This window comes from Heterocephalus glaber, unplaced genomic scaffold (genome assembly GCF_053883595.1).
Source record: "Heterocephalus glaber isolate CG9 unplaced genomic scaffold, H.glaber_assembly_v1.0 deba00000347, whole genome shotgun sequence".
Classification (NCBI taxonomy): Eukaryota; Metazoa; Chordata; class Mammalia; order Rodentia; family Bathyergidae; genus Heterocephalus; species Heterocephalus glaber.
In genome coordinates this window covers 20,640,832-20,661,053 of record NW_028258143.1, presented here as the reverse complement: position 1 = coordinate 20,661,053, position 20,222 = coordinate 20,640,832, and the positions used below count along the sequence as shown (strand labels likewise).

General features: G+C 37.3%; 1 protein-coding gene across 5 annotated transcripts in view; it reads left to right on the top strand.

The window, feature by feature from the left end:
• CUNH2orf76 (chromosome unknown C2orf76 homolog) overlaps positions 1-17,191 on the top strand; it is a 97,003-nt gene extending 79,812 nt beyond the window's left edge. For 3 of the 5 annotated variants that reach the window (XM_087197998.1, XM_087198002.1, XM_087197990.1), the window contains exons 6-7: positions 8,467-8,548; positions 16,890-17,191. In XM_087197998.1, the coding sequence (XP_087054124.1) occupies positions 8,467-8,548; positions 16,890-16,966 (159 nt within the window). In that variant the 3' untranslated portion in view covers positions 16,967-17,191. The remainder of the gene's footprint in view (positions 1-8,466; positions 8,549-16,889) is intronic. The other 2 variants (XR_015446164.1, XM_087197997.1) reach the window with 2 other exon arrangements.
• The last annotated feature ends 3,031 nt before the right edge of the window (positions 17,192-20,222 follow it).

Below are 20,222 nucleotides of genomic sequence, written 5' to 3'. Positions count from 1 at the left end.
GGCTGTTTCCAAGATTTAGCTATTACGAACTCTACCACTATAAACATGGTTGGACATATATCACTGTGGTATGATGCTTTTAATTAATGCTTTTTTTTTTTTTTGGTACTGGGGTTCAAACTTGGGAGCCTGTGCTTGCAAGGCAAGCAGCGGAAGCACTGAGCTAAATCCCCAGCCCTGAGGCTTTTGATTAATTCTTTTGGGAAGATATCCAACAGAGGAATCACAAGGTCAAATGGGACTTCTAATTTTAGCTTTTTGAGGAATCTCCACACTGATTTCCACAGTGGTTGGACCAGTCTACACTCCTACCAACAGTGGAGAAGGATTCCTTTCTCCCCATAACTCCACCAGCATTTGTTATTGGTTGATTGCTTGATAGCAGCCATTATTTCTGGAGTGAGGTGAAGTCTCAGCATTGTTTTCATTTGTGTCTCACAAATGACCAGTGATATTGAACATTTTTTCATATGTTTATTTGCTGCTTCTACTTCTTTGAGAAATGTCTGTTCATTTCAGATGCCCATTTTTGGGTTGGGTCTTTAATTTGGAGGAGTCTGATTTTTTTAAGTTCTTTATTCTAGATATTAGACTTTTGTCTGAGGAAAAAATGTTTTCCCACATTGTAGGTTGTCTCTTCACCCTGTTAGTGGTTTCTCTTGCTGTGCAGAAGCTTTTTAATAAGACGAGATACCAGTTTTTGATTCATTGTGCTAGTTAGCATGCAACTCAGGTTTTGTTCATAAAGTCTTTTCCTACACCAATGTCTTCCAGAGTTCTACCTAGCCTACCTTCTAGCAGGTTCAGTGTTTGTTTTAATATTTACATCTTTGATCCATTTCTATGTTAGTTTAGTGCATGGTGAGAGATATGGGTCTAGTTTTAATCTTTGGCAAGTAGAAACCCAGTTTTTCCAGCACCACTTATTACAGAGGATATCTTTCCTCCAGTGAGGGTGTTTGGCTTCTTTGTCGAAGATGAGATGGCTGAGTGTGTCTGCAGTTGTTTATGCATCTTCTAATCTATTCCACTGATCCTTAGGTCTCTTTGCCAGTACAATGCTTTTTTTTGTGTTTTTTTTTTAGTACCAGGGATCGAACTCAGGACCTTGTGCTTGAAAAGCAGGTGCAGTGCCACTGAGCTAAATCCCTGGCCCTACCATGCTGTTTTTATCACAGTAGCTTTGTAGTACAGTTTCAGGTTGGAGATTGTGATACCCCCTGCCTCGTGTAAATGACAACAAAAATGTATAATAGATAATTTGAAAAAGGAAGAAAAGATTCAAAGGGAAAGGAGAACTAGGAAGGGGGATGGGGGAAAGGAAAAAACAGAAAAAAAATGAGAAAAGAAGGAAAAAACGGAAACAAAGCTTTTGTAAATAGGGAGAGGTGGAGGGGTGGAAGGGAGGGAAGGAGAATGGGAAAAAACAAGAATGAGGATATGTCATGTACAGGAACAAATTCCCAATGATGAATGGGATCATAATGTATACCTAAAATGTACCAATAAACTTAATGAATAAAAAAAAGGCACAAAAGACAAATATTGCATGATCTCATTCATGGGGGAAATCTAATAAGGTTGATCTCACAGGAGTTGAGAGTTCAATGAGAGTTACCAGAGCCTGGGAAGAGTAGTAAGGAAAGATTGATCAGTGAGTACTGAATACTAAATTAGAGTTAGATGGGAGTAATGATAATGTACTGTGTATTTTGAAAAAGCTAAAGAAATAATTTTGAGTATTCTCACTACAAAGAAATGATAAATATTTTAGGAAATGGATACATTTACCCTGAATTGAGCATTACACAACGTATACACAAGGTATTGTGACATCATATGGTACCCTAAAAATATGTATTGTTTTATGCGTCAATTAAAAATATTTATCCTAAAAAGTGTCACTGGAGAGCAAACTCATCTATGCCCACTCCAAATTGCACAGAAATATATTATGGTTAATATGACTTGGGACCAAATCCTTGCTTGCTTGGGTAAGGGTTTTAAATAGTGGTACCTCGATTCATGAAAAAGAACCAAATCAAATTCACTGGTTAGGTTCAATGTTGATCTTATAGGGGAAATTTGATTCAGTTTTCATCCAATTTAGTTTGCGACCAGAATCTTGAAAAGAATTAAGTTCATGAACCGAGGTACCACTGTGTATATAGACTTTAGGCCATTTGAGGTAAAGTCACTCCTCTCAGAAGTTAGACTGCCCAGAGCTTGACCTCAGCTCCATTGCTGAATAGCCACATACACTTGGCCTCTGCATTCACATTTCCCTTTGCTCCTGGACTGTTGAGCTGATGGCATGTGAAGATGGTAATGACAGCATCAACAGAACAGTGCCAGCCAACACAGAGGGCCCTGCTGTATGCACTGAGGGTTTATAGCTTCACCTCACGTTATCTCATCACAACAAAATGAGGAAGATGATTTTGTCCCCCTTTACTAGAGATGAGGAAACTGAGTCTTAGAGAGGTTATTTTATTTTATTTTTTTCAAATATTTAAATTTTATTTTATTGGTACATTTTAGGTATAAAATATAATGACATTCATCATTGGAAATTTGCACCTTTACATAATCTCTCTTGGTTCTTATTTTCCCCCTTCCCCTGCCCTCCAACCCCTCCATCCCTCCCTATTTACAAAGACTTTGTTTCCATTTTTACATTTTCTCATATTAATTCCATTCCCTTCTTTCCTTTCCCCTACCCCTCACACTTCCCCTTCCCCTACCCCTCTCACTTCCCCTTCCCCTTTGCCCCTTTTCTTCCTATTTCACATTATCTATTATACCTTTTAGTCCTTATTTACACTTTCAGTTTCTCACACTAGAGAAACTATTCGGTATTTACACGTGTGTCCTGTTTATTTCACTTAAGAGAATCGCCTCAATGTGCATCCATTTAGCTATAAATGTCTCTAATTTCTCATTTTTGTTTTTTATGTCTGAGTAGTACTCCATTTTATTTTTAAAAACACACGTTTTCTTTATCCAGTCTCCAGTTGATGGGCATCTGGGCTGCTTCCAAGTTTCAGGTAGTACAAATTGTGCTGCTGTGAACATGGGTGCATATATATCACTGTGGTATGATTCTTTTAATTCTTTGGAGAAGATACCCAGCAGGGGAATAGCTGGGTCAAATGGGCCTTCCAGTCCTAGTTCTTTGAGGCATCTCCATACTGATTTCCACAGTGGTTGCACCAGTCCACACTCCCCAGCAGCAGTGGAACAGGGTTCCTCTTTCCCCACAGCCCCACCAGCATTTGTTATTGGTTGATTTCATGATAGCAGCCATTCTTTCTGGAGTGAAGTGGAATCTCAGCGTTGTTTTCATTTGCATCTCTTGAATGACCAGTGATGTTGAACATTTTTTCATATTTTTTTTGCTATTTCTACTTCTTTGTCTGAGAAATGTCTGTTTATTTCAGATGCTTATTTTTGTATTGGGTCTTTAAATATGGGAGATCTGATTTTTTTAAGTTCTTTATAGATTCTAGATAGTAGCCCTTTGTCTAAGGAACAGCAGGTGAAGATTTTTTTCGCACATTGTGGGTTGTCTCTTTAAACTGCTGGTGGTTTCTCTTGGTGTGCAGAAGCTTTTTAATAAGACATCCCACTTGTGGATTGTTTGCGCTAGTTCACGGGCAACTGAGGCTTTGTTCAAAAATATCTTTTCCTACACCAATGTCTTCAAGACTTCTACCTAACTTCTGTTCCAGGCAATTCAGCATTTCTATTTTAATATTTAGATCATTTCAATTTTAGTTTAATGCATGGTGAGAGATATAGGTCTAGTTTTAATCTTTGCCAAGTTGAAACCCAATTTCTCCAGCACCATTTGTTAAAGAGGCTACCTTTCCTCCAGTGAGGGTGTTTGGCTCCTATATCAAAGATGAGATGGCTGAGTGTGTCTGGAGTTGTTTCTGCATCTTCTAATCTGTTTCACTGGTCTTCAGGTCTGTTTCTTTGCCAGTACCATGCTGTTTTTATCACAGTAGCTTTGTAGTAGTTTCAAGTTGGGGATTGTGATAATCTCCTGCCATGTCTCTGTTACCTAGAATTGCTTTTGCTATTCTGGTTCTATTCTTGTTCCAAATGAATTTTTGGATTGTTTTCTCAAGGTCCATGAAGTATGCTGCTGGGATTTCAATTGGGATTGCATTGAATCTACATAGCAGTTTTGGAAGTATGGCCATTTTCACTATATTGATCCTTCCTACACAGGAGCAGGGGATGTCTTTCCATTTTCTGATATCATCTTCAATCTCTCTTTTCAGAGTGCTATAGTTTTCAGAGAAGAGGTCTTTGATTTCTTTAGGTAGGTTGATTCCTAGGTATTTCAGTTTTTTGGATGCTATTGTGAAAGGAATTGTTTCCCCTATTTCTCTCTCAGTGAGTCTGTTGTTCTTGTAGAGGAAAGCTATTGATTTTTGTGTGTTGACCTTGTATCCAGCTACTTGACTGAATTTGGTTATTAAGTCTAGAAGACTTTTGGTGGAGTTCTTGGGATCTTCTATATAGAGTATCATGTCATCTGCAAATAATGACAATTTGACTTCTTCATTTCCTATCTTTATTCCTTTTATTTCTTTTCTTGTCTAATTGCAGAGGCTGTTTCCAAAAATATATTGAACAAGAGTGATGATAGTGGACATCCTTGTCTTGTTCCTGATTTCAGTGTGAAGAATTTCAGTTTTTGACCATTTAGTATGATATTGGCTGTTGGTTTTTCATAGATGGCTTTTATCAGATTAAAGTAGAGACCATCTATTCCAATTTTTTGTAGGGTTTTTATCCTAAATGTGTGTTGGATTTTGTCAAATGCTTTTTCTGCATCTATGGAGATAATCATATGGTTTTTGTCCTTGGCTCTATTGATATAGTGTATTACATTGATTGATTTGCATATGTTGAACCATCCCTGCATCCCTGGGATGAATCCCATTTGGTCAGGGTGTATGATCTTCTTGATGATCTGCATTCTATTTGCCAGTATCTTATTAAGGATTTTTGCATCTATGTTCATTAGTGAGATTGGCCTATAGTTCTCTTTTTCCGTTGGGTCTTTCTCTGCTTTGGAGATCAAGGTGATGGCTGCTTCCAGGAATGAATTTGGGAGTATTGCTTCCCTTTTAATTTGATTGAAGAGTTTAAACAGTAGTGGCAGTAGTTCTTCTCTGAATGTCTTGTAAAATTCAGCAGTGAAGCCATCAGGATCTGGGGTTTTCTTAGTTGGTAAGTGATTAATTATGTTTTCAATTTAATTGATTGATATTTTGTTTGTTTAGAATTTTTAGGTCTTCTTCATTCAACTTTGGTAATTCATACGTATCTAGGAATCTGTCCATTTCTTCTGTGTTTTCCATCTTATTGGTGTATAGGTTCTGGAAGTAAGTATTGATGATCCTCTGGATTTCTGCTGGTCCATTGTAATTTTATCCTTTTCATTCCTAACTGCATGGATTTGGGCCTTTTCTTTCCTTTTTCTGGTAATGTTGGCTAAGGGTTTATCAATTTTGTTGATTCTTTTGAAGAACCAACTCTTGGCTTCATTGATTTTTTTTTGTATCATTCTTATTCTCCATTGCATTGATTTCTGTTCTGCTCTTTATAATTTCCTCCCTTGTATGAGCTTTGCATTTATCCTACTCTTCTTTTTCTAGAAGCTTGAGGTTCAGCATCAGGTTAATTGGGCTTGTTCTGTTTTCCTAATATGTCTATTCACTGCTATGAATTTCCCTCATAAGACTGCTTTCATTGTGTCCCATAGATTCCAATTTGTTGTATTGTCATTGTCATTTAATTGAAGGAACTGTCTGATTTCTTCTTTAATTTCCTCTGTGACCCATTGGTTATTCAGAAGTGTGTTGTTCAATTTCCATGTGTTTATGCAGTTTTTGCAGTTTCTTTTGCTATGGATCTCCAATTTCATAGCACTATGGTCTGATAATATACAGGGGATAACCTCAGTTCCTTTGTTCTTAATTAAACACATTCTGTGAGTGAGTATGTGGTCTATTTTGGAGAGCAACCCATGTGCAGCTGAAACGAATGTGTATTCTGATTTTGTGGGATGGAACACTCTGTAAACAACTGTTAAGTTCATTTGTTCAAGAGTTTGATTGAGTTTTATCATTTCCTTATTTTTTGTCTAGTTGATCTATCTATTTGTGACAGTGTGGTATTGATGTCCCCCACTACTATTGTATTAGTGCATATGTGACTTTTCATGTCCCTATTTGTTTATATATTTGGGTGCAGTAGTGTTTGTTGCATATATATTTATGATTTTCATCTCTTTCTCTTGGATTGTTCCCTGTACAAGGATGTAGTGTCCTTTTTTGTCTCTCTTAATCAGTGTTGGTTTGTAATCCACTTGATATGCAAAGAGGATAGCTACTCCTGCCTTTTTTGGGGTTCCTGTCACATGGAGTATTGTTTTTCATACTTTAAATTTCAGTCTATGAGTTTGTTTTTGAATTAAGTGTGTTTCTTGTATGCAACATTTTGTTGGATTTTGCTTCTTGACCCATTCTGCCAGTCTCTTTTGATTGGTAAATTGTGACCATTAACATTGATAGTTATAACTGATACATATTGATTAATCATTGTCATGACTTTCTTTTTGTTGGATTCTCCCCCTTTACATTTAATTTCTTGTCGGATTCATTCTGGACAATGGATTCATTCTACTGGGCTTCCTGGTGTTGTGATCCTCATTTTCTGTTCCTAGGATATTATCTAAAAATTTTTGGAGTGCTGATTTGGTATTCATGAAGTTCCTAAGGTGCTCTTTGTCATGAAAGTTTCTTATTTCTCCATCAGTTTTGAAAGATAGTTTTGCAGAGTACATCAATCTTGGTTGGAGGCTGTTTTCCTTTAGGGCTTGAGATAACATCACTCCAAGGTCTTCTTGCCTTGAGCATTTGCATTGAGAAGTCTGCTGTGATTCTGATGGGCTTTCCTTTCTATGTGATTTGTTTCTTTTCTCTAACTGCTTGTAGAACTTTGTTCTTCTGTGGGGTTTCTGGAATTTTAACAATTATATGCCTATGTGTAGTTTTTTTTTTTTGATCAAGGCTATTTGGAGTCCTATATGCTTCACTTATCTGTATGTCAAGTTCTTTTCCCCTGCTTGGGAAGTTTTCTGCCATTACTTCTGTGAACAGTTTTTATATGTCATCTGCACTCTCCCCTGTTTCTTTGTTGACTCTAATCAGTCTTATGTTATTTTTCTTTACATTGTCTTGTAGCTGCTGGATTGATTTCTTGTGTTCCCTTACAATTTTGAAGCAAGTTTTCTTTTCCTGATCACTAATTGCAATCTTATCTTCTATATCTGAAATTCCATCCTCACATTGGCTCATTCTGCTGTATAGACTTTCAGTGGAGTTTTTAATCTCCTGAAAATCTGTTTGCATCTGTTTTATGGATTCCATTTGTTTCCTATGTTGGGATTCCATCATGTTCCTCAGCTCCTCTATTCTTTTATCTGTGTCTTCTTTAGATTTATTAATCATGTCTTGCACTATGGGCACAATCTCTGCTGTTATCTGAGAAGTTATTTCTGATTTCATTTTTTCCAGATCCTCTTTTGTTGCCAGTTCAGGGAGTCCAGGTGGTTGAGTATCAGAGTGTTTCATCTCGTTTCCCTTTGGGGTTGCTGTAGATGATCTGAAAGTCTGGCTTTGAGACTTGTTTATGTGTCTTCTCATTTAGATGGGGGGTGGGTGGTTACTGTTGGCACCTGCATGGCTCACCTCCTCTGCTCTGGGAGCACTGTAATGGAGGCCTGGAAGCCCCTACCTCTGGCCTGGGAGTGGTGGAATGGTTGCCTGGAAGGCCCTCCCTCTGGTCTGGGAGTGGTGGAATGGTGGCCTGGAAGCCCCTTCCTCTGTGCTGGGAGCAGTTGAAAACCAGCCCAGAAGTCCCTTCCTCTGGGCTGGGAGTGATGGAATGGCAGCCTGCCTTATTTTATTAATATCATTACTTGTTGATGTGTCTGCAATACCTATCAGTCACTGGTGTAACATTGAAGTAGTATCATCACTACCCCTCCACTCCAACAGGTATAGAAAGGTGAGAACTGTGGTAATCAACCCACCAAATATGGAGCAAGAGAATCTGGGAGTGGGAAGAAAGCAGAGATTGGGACAAGGATGCCTTAGAGATGTTTTGCAGTTTGTTGAGGTCACACACCTGGGTCCTGAGGTAGCCTGAATTTGAGCCTAGGTGTAATTCAAAACCCCATGCTACTTCATATTCCCACAGCACTGAACAGGTCTGCACACTACTAGGTCCACACTGGCTACCCTTCTCATTACCATAGTGGGAGTGGATTGTGAGTTTGATTGTTTCTTTAACTCCAGGTAATAACTCCCTGACTTTGAGAATTCTTACCAAATGTGAAACCCATATCAGTACTGATAAAATGCAGATCTTCTTTCTTTTTAGACAAATGAACTTGTATTGAGTTTGGAGGATGACGACAGACTCCTGCTGAAAGAAGACAGCACGCTGAAAGCTGCAGGAATTGGTGAGCAGGGAGCTGTGTATGGCTGGAGGGGCACTCATTTTCCTGGCCTGTGTGGTGAAGCCTGGCTGATTGCATTTGGGCAATTCTCTGCAAGGCAACTCCTGGCTTGTTGCTCCTTCCATGCCCCCTCACTTTTCAGGGGAGCTTGAGAATGATGTGTGTTCTTATCATTTGACCAAGGGCAGTAGATATCTGCTCTCCAGATGAGCAGAATACAAATACTTATTTTCAGAAAGTTTGCTCAGAATTCTGCTGAGGGTCATCTTATATGATTGATAGGTTGTTAGTACCACATCTACTTACTCTCATTTGAACCAAAGTGGACCTAGTAGAACTAATGTAGAATAATGAAATGAGATGTTGTTTGCACAGCATGCAGCGTGGTGTCTGATAGTCATCCGAGTCACTCAGGGCCAACCAGTGCATGGAATTTAAAACAGCAGCCTCATGTGTGCAGTTGAGAAGTTGCCCAATTTAACCTTTCAACCTGGAATATGCTTATAGTTCTATTTTAAAGAAATGCTCTGTGACATGTCTTAATGGCCATTAGATGTCACTGTTATTCTACTTATATGTTCCCCTAAAGATGATCCAGCAATAAAAGAGTGCAGGTTAGCAGGGCAGTCTGAGCAGTTGAGGACACTGTGCCTTTGACATACCTCCGTAGTCAGAGACCATAATGGAGTCTTCTGGATTATGCTTCCTCATAGTTCTGTATGCACACTGGCTAAGCAGCACCCAAAGAGAGGGAGATCCTGGGAAGCCATACATTTTCTGACTGATATTCTGTTGAGTTGTTTAATTGCATATGTCAAGAATTCACTTGTGAATGATTCATTCTACTTATGTGAATTCCTGACCTGAACTGTTCTGTGTAAATAGGATTTTAAATAGCAGGTTGTAAAATTTTAGATTTTTTTGTGTTTAAGTCTACTATTTGGTAGAATTAGTACCTTTTCATAAAATTGATTTTTATTTGGAAAACACTTTAATTGGTATTTGTCTCTTCAAATGCTATTAATTATAACCTGTGTTATTGAGACCCATGGCCTCTGGAGGATACCCTGATTGTTGTTAAAGCATAAAACTATAATGAAAATCAGCCTGATAGTGATGTGGGAACTGACAGCTCTGTGAAAAGACTGGATAATCAAAAAACTAAAACAAAAACAGATAAGATTTTACAAGGTGATAAAGTTCATGTCTCAGATAAATGGGGAAAGAATGAATTAACCAAGAAATTACACTGACCCATAGTCAAAGAATTCAGAAAAATAAATTTTAAATCTTTATCTCAATTTTTATTCCAAGACAAATACTATATGGATTAAATATTATAATGTAAAAAAAAATCTTAAAGTATAGCTCTGTGATTTCATAATCTTGGTAGAAGAGCTTTTGAAGTATGACCTCAAAAGTAGAGACCGTAAAAGGGGAAAAGTGATTAATTTTTGCAGCATACATGGCTGATAAAAGTTACTAGACTGGCATTGCAAAGATCTCTTGTAATTCTACTAAAAACAAATTTTGCTAAAAGGAATAGTTACATATGGAAAATAGTTCCACCTTATTAGTAATGAGAGGGATGCACATTAAAATAGATACTAGTTTATATAGTATAGTCTCATGGTTGAGAAGCACAGCCCAGAACCTGTGCTTAGGTTTAGAACATGATTCCTCCTCTTACTGTCTGTGACTTTAAGCAAGCAGCAAGATGAACAGTCATGAGGAGGTGGAAGTATGGGGTAGTTAATGGGTGGGAAAACAGATATTCTTTGTACCACTGTTGGGAATGTGTCTTTCCGCTAATACTCTGTAGGTCAGACCCAACTGTTGTATCTGTTCCTAAGCCAGCAGAAGCATCTTGCTCAGCCTCTGAGGTGATGTACCTTTAGAGGGATGGATTCTTACTCTTCCTCACCTTTCCTATTTGCCAATCCCTGACATAGAGCTTTACTTATTTCATGGAAATAGAATATACTGTGTGATAACGTTATCATTTAAAGTGCATATATTAACATGTTAGTATGTGGAGGTAAGATTGTATACCAAATTATAAAAATGTTTTCTTGGGGTGTTGGCATTACCAGTAATTGCTTTTTCTTTCTATTTTTATTTTCTATAAAAATAGGAATAATGAAACCTATTTCATGGTAGGTTTTGTTTTTGTTTTTGTTTTTTTTTTGGTACTGGGGATTGAACTTGGGACCTTGAGCTTGCAAGGCAGGCGGCAGAACCACTGAGCTAAATTCCCAGCCCTACTGAAACCTATTTCAGAAGATTGTCATAAAGATTGAGTAAAAGAATGAAGATATCAGGAGCAGCACACATAAAATATCCTTAGATCATTTTGGAGAAGACAGTTGGCAAATATTTTTAATTTCCTGAAACCAAGTTGGTACTTTGTCATTAATGTCAGGCTGTCTTACATTATGAAGCAGCTAGAAAGGCAAGAATCACATTCCTCCTTTTGTCATTCTTGTTTTAAGGCTGTAGGACTTTGACCAGAATCATATCCTTTTAGCAGGTTCTCCACTTGCCTGAGGGTGGTACAGGGCCTGCACACTCCCCACCAGTCCCTGGGAGGGTGGCGGGTTGGGCACATGCAATTTCAGTCCATGCTGTGCACAGTATCCTCCTCATTTCCCAGAGCAGGGTCTGTCTTCCTGCAAATGAGCTAGAGCCATACTTGGGGAAGGTGATGTGAGGTTCTGTAGAGCATCACAAAAAATGCTATGGGAGAGTTGAGTTGTAAAAGCGATACTTGAAGTGTGTGATTTTTCTAGGGAATTTTCCCTCCTTCTGTGCTGTGTCTGGTTAGGTTTCTAAGAGATTTAAAAGAAAAATTTGAAGTCATCATTCTGTCCTTTTTTTAACCACTTGATCTTGCTGTAGAGCTGTCATTCTGCTATCACAGCCAGTTGCCATGGGAATACTGCCAGTGTAACAAATTTATCACTGTGACTTTTCTGTGGGAGTCATGAAAGGAAAAGAAAGGCTGGGTGGGGGAAATTAGGGCAAAACCTTGTTTGAAGATTCGTTTTCATACCAGTTCATACTCTGGCCTTTTATCTGCACTGCAGATTCACAGTGTATATTCTACCCCTGTCGTCAGTACACATTTTTGCTGTGGACTTAGTGCTAAAATATATAAATAAGGTTTGCTTTCTGGAAGAAAGAAGAGAGTTTTACATAGAACTTGAAATTATTTATGACTTAAAGGGGTTTTTTTTAACCATGTTTTTAATAATTGTAGTTTTATCAACTAATTCTCTGAAGTAATACATTTGCATATAAGCTTTTGTTTTAGCTTTTTACATTTTACCTCTTTCATTTTGCTGTATTCTGCTGTTAGCTCTTGAGTGTCCTCTGGTTTAAGAAAGAAACTGTGTCAGAATAACTCTTCTAAAGCTAGTTATGTTTTACTGGAAATATTTTTAAGCAATTACAGTGGACCAAACAGTAAGTGCTTATTTGAGGGAAGAGTTTCTATCAATCCCAGTCCTGTAATAATTCCAGAACTCCTGTGTGCTTTGCTTTCATTTTGCTTGTTGCTTTGCTTCTGTTATTGGCCCCTGCCAGCACCTGGGTCTGGTACCTCTTGGTTATCTCCTACCTCCAGCTAACATTGTAGGATCCTTGCTCCCACTTTATCAGGATTGTGTCTCAAGTTGTTTTTCCTTAACATTTGGGTCCTTTTCACCCATCTAAGGGCATGCACACTTTCTCGCTTCGACACAGTGTCACAGTGCTGCCAGCATCCACAGCAGTACAGTCCGGTGCATGGTAACATAGGTGTTGGACTGGGAAATCAAATGATTCCAGAAATCTGAGTGCATCCTCATAGATTTTCTTTCCCTTATTATTGTTCACTTTTTTTTTGCAATTTTATTTTTTACATTTAAAAATTAACTTTGAGACATAATTGCAAATATTATAATGTATTATTTTGATACACATGTACAGTGTGTACTATCCAAATCAAGGTAGTTAGCATATCTGTCACTTCAAACATTTATCATTTCCTTACATTGAGAACATTCAAAATTCTTTCTTCTAGCCATTTTGAAGTACACAGCAGATTATTGTTAACTGTAGTTAACCTACTGTGCTATAGACACTAGAATTTGTAACTGTAATTTTTTACCAACTGACTAATCTCTCCTTGTCTTACCCCATCTCCCACTCCAGTAACCCTTATTTTACTAATTCTATGAAATCAACTTTTATAGCTTCCACATGTAAGAACGTGCACTGTTGTCTTTCTCTGTCCCACTTATTTCTCTGAATGTAATGTCCTCCAGTTCCATCCATGTTGCCTCAAATGACAGCATTTCCTCCTTTTTGTGGATGAATAACACTCCATGTGGGTATGATTGTTCTTCTCTTCTAACTTTACACTTGCTGTATGGAAATTACAGGTTTGTGTCCCTTCTAGGAAAGATTGGATTGTACACTATTTGTTTATTTCAATCTGTAGTTTGACATCTTCTCTACCAGCTGATGCAAAGCAGACACTTGAAGTGTGACATGCAAAGCATAGTGGTTGAGACCTCTTTGTTGGATGGTAGCCTCCTTTGGCAAAAACTTAGAAGTAGATCTGAGCTGTGAGCACAGCTTTGAATGATTTATAGATTAGTTTTGCAGAACTTGGGAGGATAGGTAGGGTATATTCCTGGAGCAAGAGAGGGGACGAAACTTTGTCCTCTTGGCCTCAGCTTCCCCCATGAATTGCCCCACCATCAGGTATTGTTATTTTTTAATCTGCCATTATTGTCACATGACAGGTTGCCCCATGAGAGCCACAAAACCAGTGCACATGTTTTAGTCTCCCTCTTCCAGGCAACAGGGGTGGTGCTTTATATCACTTTGGTACTGACCAGCACGAGGCTAGGGATATAGAAAGTTTATGAGGGATCTTCATCAACAGATGAGTTTGAAATAGATTAGGTGAAAAGTTTAAATACATTAATTTAATTTTTTGTGGTTTTACATTTAAAATTGTTTTTTCTTGTTTTTTTGTACTTAAAGACATCATTATTATTTTCCTGTTAAGGTATGTGTGTAGCTGGGTGTGGTGGCATATGTACATTGTAATCCCAGCACTCTGGGAGGCTGAGGCAGGAGGATCACAAATTTGAGCCTCGCTTGGACAGTTTAGCAGCTTAGTGTGAGACCTTGTCTCAAAATAAAAATTTGAAAAGAACTGGGGATATATGTTAGACCCAGCGAGAGAGAACCAACCAGAGACCGATATTAAATCCACACAGGAGTTTATTACCGAACAGGACCCGAGCAGAGCATCAGACTTGAGCCCCGACTTGGGGGAGACAAACATGTTTTATACATCTTTGAGGCCAACAGTTTCTACGCCCCCCTATGGGATAGAACTAGCAAAGCAAGCAAAAGGTACAGAAGCAGAACGTCCTGCTGTTAGAACATTTGTAAAACAATAGTTGATTGTTGTTTCTAAAAGACTTTCTAAGGGGAGGAGGTTTCCAAGCTTCCTCCTTCTAAGTTCATCTAAAAGGCAGGCAGGTGGGTCGTTCAGCAGCAATATGGAGTCTGTTTTGCTAACTAGGGTCCTTCAGTATAGCTCAGTGCAATGGCCCTGGTTTCAGTCCCCTGTACCACAAAAAGAAAAAGATAAAGGTGTGTGTGTGTTTGTGTGTGTGTGTGTGTGTGTGTGTGTGTGTGTGTGACCTGTTAGGAAGCATTATAAAATTATTAATTTTATATCCAAACTTTTCTTGGCTTGTATTCATTTCATTAAACTGGAACATCAGTATTAAAATGATCCAGAAATGTATTTGGAAGGCTTTTACTTGATTTCATTTGATAGTAAAACGAAGGGATGAAGTGGCAGTGAATTTATTGGATTTTAGATTGCACATTCATTTCAGATTCCCATGCCAAGGCCCTGTGCACCTGACTGCACTGCCGCCTGCAGCACATTTAATTTAAAATCAGGTGCCCTCGGGGACCAGCACATGTCGGCTTCCTGAGGGTCTTTCCCCAGCCATTTGTAAAGGAGCCATTTTAAATAGAATCTAGCAGCTGGAGTTTAAGAGATAATGATGTAAAGAATGATTATATGAGGGTCTTGAAAATCATTTGTTATTTCTTTCCACATAAATCAGCAAATCTATTTGCACTATAAATTCACAAAATCATTCTCTCAAACATTTTCAATAGAAGTTTACAGATTTTTTAAAAACATTACTCCTTTTGTTTGAAGACTACTGAAGATTAACATCCACCGTCTGTTTACATTTAAATGTTAAGAGTAACATGTAATTTATGTATTTTTCAATTTCAGGATGAATAGTTTTTTTTTATCAACTTGAAGTATTTGACTTTAACCCATTTGTCAAACCAGTTTTCCTGGAAAAAGAATTGAGTCATCTGAAAATAAAATCTTTATTATTATCAAAATTTCATTTTGATCCTGGGAGAGACTGCATCAATACTCTATAAATAATGAATTGCTTTCTAAGTTAATTAGGCCTGAGAGAACCAACACGTCAAACAAAACTACTCTGTTGGTGCTTGCTGTCCATCACTTTATTCTGAGCCTGCTCCTCCTGTACTGAGGAGTTGCGTGATGTATTAGTCTCTCAAAAGGGGTATGGATAAATGTCAACTGCAGTAAGAAAAAGTTTTAATTACAGCTAGCATGGCTTGAGCAGCGCGCTGGGCGGGCCAAGACTCTAAGTTCTGTATGTAAATAGCACATTGCAGATAGAGCCTATCTAGTGTTAAGAACAGCGTGCCTTTTGCTCTTCCTCCATTAGAAAGATAGTTATAATCACTTATAAATTATATGGGTCTGCCTCTGAGCATGCTTCTCCTCAAAATGAAAACCCCAGGAGACTTGTTTAAAGGACAGATCTCAAAATATCTTTGAATATCCAGTTTTCTGAAGCCCCCCTTTTTGACATTTTACTCATTCTACATGTGCAGCCTCGTACCCATTCTTTGAAATGCTGTTTCTTGAAAATTTTGACTGTATTAACTAGTGCTTGCTCAGGGTGCCTCCATTTACAGCCCCTCCTGGTTGATTCCCAGTTTCTCTGCTATGTCCTCTGCCCAGAGGGTTGTGTGATGAGAGCTTGTAATCTTGATTTTCTTCTACTCAGATTAAATTTAATCTTGTCTAAGACATAGTAGGACAGAACAGGGACCTGAGAATGTGAGTGGTTTTATTTCTTCTCTCCGCATTTTTTTGTAGTGAAATTGCTTGCTTATGATGAAGAGATGTTCCAAACAGCAAAAACATTTTTAATAAATGTCATGCTAATCACTTTAATTTCATTCTTTTATGATAAATTCTAATGATGAGATTAGAGCTGTAAACTAAGACACCAGTGGTAATCCTTGGCACCCTTCTTATTATCCTATTTATTTGGGTTGAAGAGTTGTACTTGTCTATTCTTAGAGTATATGTTAATTGAGTACTCAGTATTCATTACAAATAATCTTGTCTGTTTTCTTGTCGAGATTTTGAGAAAGCCCTTTTGCTCTTTCTGTAAAAGCCAAGCAGACTATTAACTTCTGGTTTAATTTAAGAAACCAATGTGGAACTTGTTGGCACAACACCTTAAAGAATTGCATGTTTAATAATTGGAAGGCTTTCCATCAGAGTTGTATCCAGTCTGCATTAATAATGTTGCTGACTTATTGTTTTAGAAGACGGAGTCCTTGACCTGCTAGGTTGAAAGAATTGTGGCTGCTCTGAACCTTTGTGGGTCCTTTAGCTGTGCCAGGTCCCCTATGAATAATTAGAGGTGTTTGAAGGTATTGCAGTGAAGCCAATTTGTGTCTTTCACTTTGCATATTGTTGAAGCCTCATGAATTAATCATAAGCAGGGCAAAAAATTAACTTCTTCAGACACATACTTTGATGGGTCATGAGGGAGAATGTAAAGTGATCTGTAAAATATTCTACTGATCCTCTAAGTATTAAATTATTATACCTACAGGCTAATTTCAAGGGCGGGGGAGCTCCCCCCACCATATCAGGAACTGAGTAGCATATTTGAAAAAAATCAGTTTGTAAGTTTCTAGGGACTGCAAAGATGACAATAAATGAGCAATTCTATGATTTTCTGAAAATTGTAACTCTTGTGTTAACTCTTGATTCTAACTTTGGGAGTTTTTCATTTAATTATTATTTGTTGATTTGCTGAAATATATTACACAACCCAACGAATAACCCATCTCTTTCACTTTAGGCATCTAAAACTGCTAAAATACCAAACCAAAGTAATGTGGATTTCCAGCCTTATTTAAATATTAAATGTTAAAATATTAATTATTTTTTCCATTTTCTGTTTTTCAGCCAGTGAAACTGAGATTGCATTCTTCTGTGAAGAAGATTATAAGAACTACAAAGCTAATCCCATTTCATCCTGGTGACGGTGTCTCAAGAGCTTCCTTTCTGCATACCTGTAGTAAGCTCTTTATTCCACTAGTGAGTTTTTGAAATAGACAAATACATCTTAAAAATTAATCCCCAGTGCTACTATTTGAGCTAAATTTGGTGATTTCTCTCTCTGCAGGGTCCTCCTTTCCTTCCTTGTTGGAAAATAATATAAGAAAAATATTTTTTAAATTTAATAAATGTTTATTCAAAAATCTTAATTTGTTTTTTATTAGGGATTATTTTTGTGATTTACATATTGAGTAATTTAAAAGATAAGACCAATGTCAGTTGTTTATCTTGCATTTTTTCTATAGTTTCTAATTAGAGCAACTGTTACTGTCTTTGGCTGTCAGAGATTGTAAGGGGCTCTTAGGACTGTTGAGACCATCTTTTAGCTCAGGAAGTATGTGATATACACCCCAACATGTGGTATTAAATGGTATTTATTTTGGGGAGGTCTTATGATGTGAGAGAGTTCCTTTTCTTTTAGTATTATAGCAAATAACATTGCTGAAAAAGTTTTTCTAACCTGTATTTCCCGACTTTTATTATTACACACTATGATAAAACCAAACTCATTTATTTGGAGAAAGGATGCAGCTGGCTATTTGTACTTTTGGGAGAAAATTGTTCGTGGAGAAAAAGTCTGCATCCTGGAAGACACATTTCTTTTTAAAAATAATATAATGCCTTTGGTTCCTGAAAGCAGCTGATGACCAAGGCCTGAGCAGGTTCATTTCAGAGGGGCCTCTCAACCCGTATGGGTCTAATCCAAACTCCTGGAGAGGTCAATTGGCTCCAAATCTCCCCCATTTACCCTTTAAGTTGACAGTAGGGCAAATTAACTTCATTGTGATAATGTCTAACTTAACCTCCCTTGTTAAAATCAGTTTTGAAAGTCTGATTGACATGATCAGAAGCAGCTTTGCTTTGTTGGAAGATTGAATAGAATCTTCTTTAAAACAGAAATTATATTTATTTTATTCATTTTTTGATTTACACAGTGTTGAATACATAGATGGCCTCAATGAGCGGGAAAGATATAGAAGCAAGTGATTTTGGTAGAATAACAGTAAAAACTTCTCTAGGAACATTGGCAATGGGTAATTAATTCTATATGGATTTTTTTTTTTTTTTTTTTGGTACCAAGGATCAAACGCAGGACCTTGAGCTTGCGAGGCAGGTGGCAGAACCACTGAGCTAAATCCCCGGCCCTGGAATTTTTATTTTTTAAGAAGTACTAGTTAAGTTATATCTTCAAAGATTGAATAGACATTTTTTTTTTGAATAGAAATTTTTTGCTTAGAAGAAATGAAAGGTTTTCTGGAAGAGGGATGAGCATACACAGAAACAAAGCTCTTAGAGCAAGCTTGGGGTTTCAGTAGAAAGCACAGATTTCTATGCACTGGATGTAAAGTACAGAAGCAACACAGGAAGCCAAAATCAGAAAAGTCGGTTGAGCTAGGCCTTGTGGGTCACACAGAAAACTTGGAGGTTTATTTGATGGCAGTAGGGAGCCAGGGGCAAGATTTAAGCAAGTAAATTGCACAATTCCATTTTTATTTTATTTTTTTTAATGTATTTATATGTTAATTGGTATATTTTAGGTATACAATACATTTACATTTATCATTGGGTGTTTGTACCTGAACATGATGTATCTTAGTTCTTATTTTTTTCCCCCATTACCTATGCGCCCTTTGCCCTCCATTTTTATTTTAGACAGAGAGCTTTAATGGCTGTGTCTGGAGAGTGGAAAGACTACAAGATGGTTGTCATAGATAAGGTGAAGACTGGCAGGCCTGGCCTGGGCCAGTGACACAGGGGAAGCTGCGGAGAGGAGATGATATTGAGAGTGTTCGCAAGAGCAGACATGGTGGCAAGTGCTTTACACACATTATCTCATTTACCTTTGACCACAGCTTTTCAAACTTGCTAATAAGTCTGTCTGTGTATAGATGAGGAAATTAAGGGCAGGGTGACTGGAGTGAAATTCTGCCTTAAAATCCTAACTGTGCTTGTTCCATCTCATGGCCTCCTAGCAAGAGACATGAGGTAGAATGATTGGTGAAGGGTTTGGGACTTGGTGTGGGCATGGTAGGGAGGGCAGAGAGGACAACTTCAGTGAGTCTTGTGGGAGTGAGTGGCTGGATTGATGGTGATACCATTAATCTACGTAGGGATACAGTAAGTAGCATAGGTTAAAAACATACCCTTCTTGTTCACTGGCAAACAGTGTAATTACAAGCTTGTAATTTACATACAAGCTTTTCTTTTTTATGTAGAATAAGCATGTCTTGTATATTTTCTTTATAACAAATAATGGAAAAAATATCTGTATATAATACCTTGTGGGGGAATACTTTCCTTATTATAAAAGTTTTATATGGGCTATTTTCACATATGAAAACAGATTTAAAATAAAAAACAAAAATATATTATGATTAAAAAGAACTTTTACCAGGACTGGAAGATTGGTTCAAAATTAGAAAGCCCATCTATCTAACTTACAAACTCAATAGGCTACAGAAGGAAAAAGTATTTATCTTAGTAAATGCCAAAAAAGCATTTGATGATATTTGTCTGTGTGTTTAAAAATTAGCAATGGGTAGAAATGTCTTTAACTTGATGAAGAGTAGTCACAGAAAACCTACCTAACGGAGAAGTATTAAAACAAATCTATTAGATGTGGGTGAAACTAGGGTGATCAGCATTACTGGAACTATTCAGCATTGTTCTGCAGGTCTCCCTGTAGCAAATATAATATGAAAAGTAATAAGCCCAGATATTGAAAAGGAAGAGACAAAACATTCATACAATATGATTGCAAGAGAATCTAGTGACAAATTAGAACTAAGAGACTTCAGAAGTGCTAGATTATGAAACAAATAAATTGTTCACAAAGGCTATAAATTATTATTAGAGGGTCATAAAAAGACCTAAATAGAGAGGTTGCATGTTCATAGATGGGAAATACAGTGTTGTAAAAATATAGAATTGTACCTAACCTAAAATTTAGTGCAATCTCAATCAAAACTCCAAAGGAACTTTATAATGGAATTTGAAAAAATGGATTTTAAAGTTCATTTGGAAAGGTAAATGTGCAGTAATAGCCAAGATCAATTTGGAAAAACAAATAGCAGAGAGAGGAAGGATCAGGGGTTGCCTACCAAATTTCAAAATATATTTTAAAGTTGTAGGAATCAAAATAGTTTAGTAATAATACAAAATGGAGAAAAAAAGTCAATG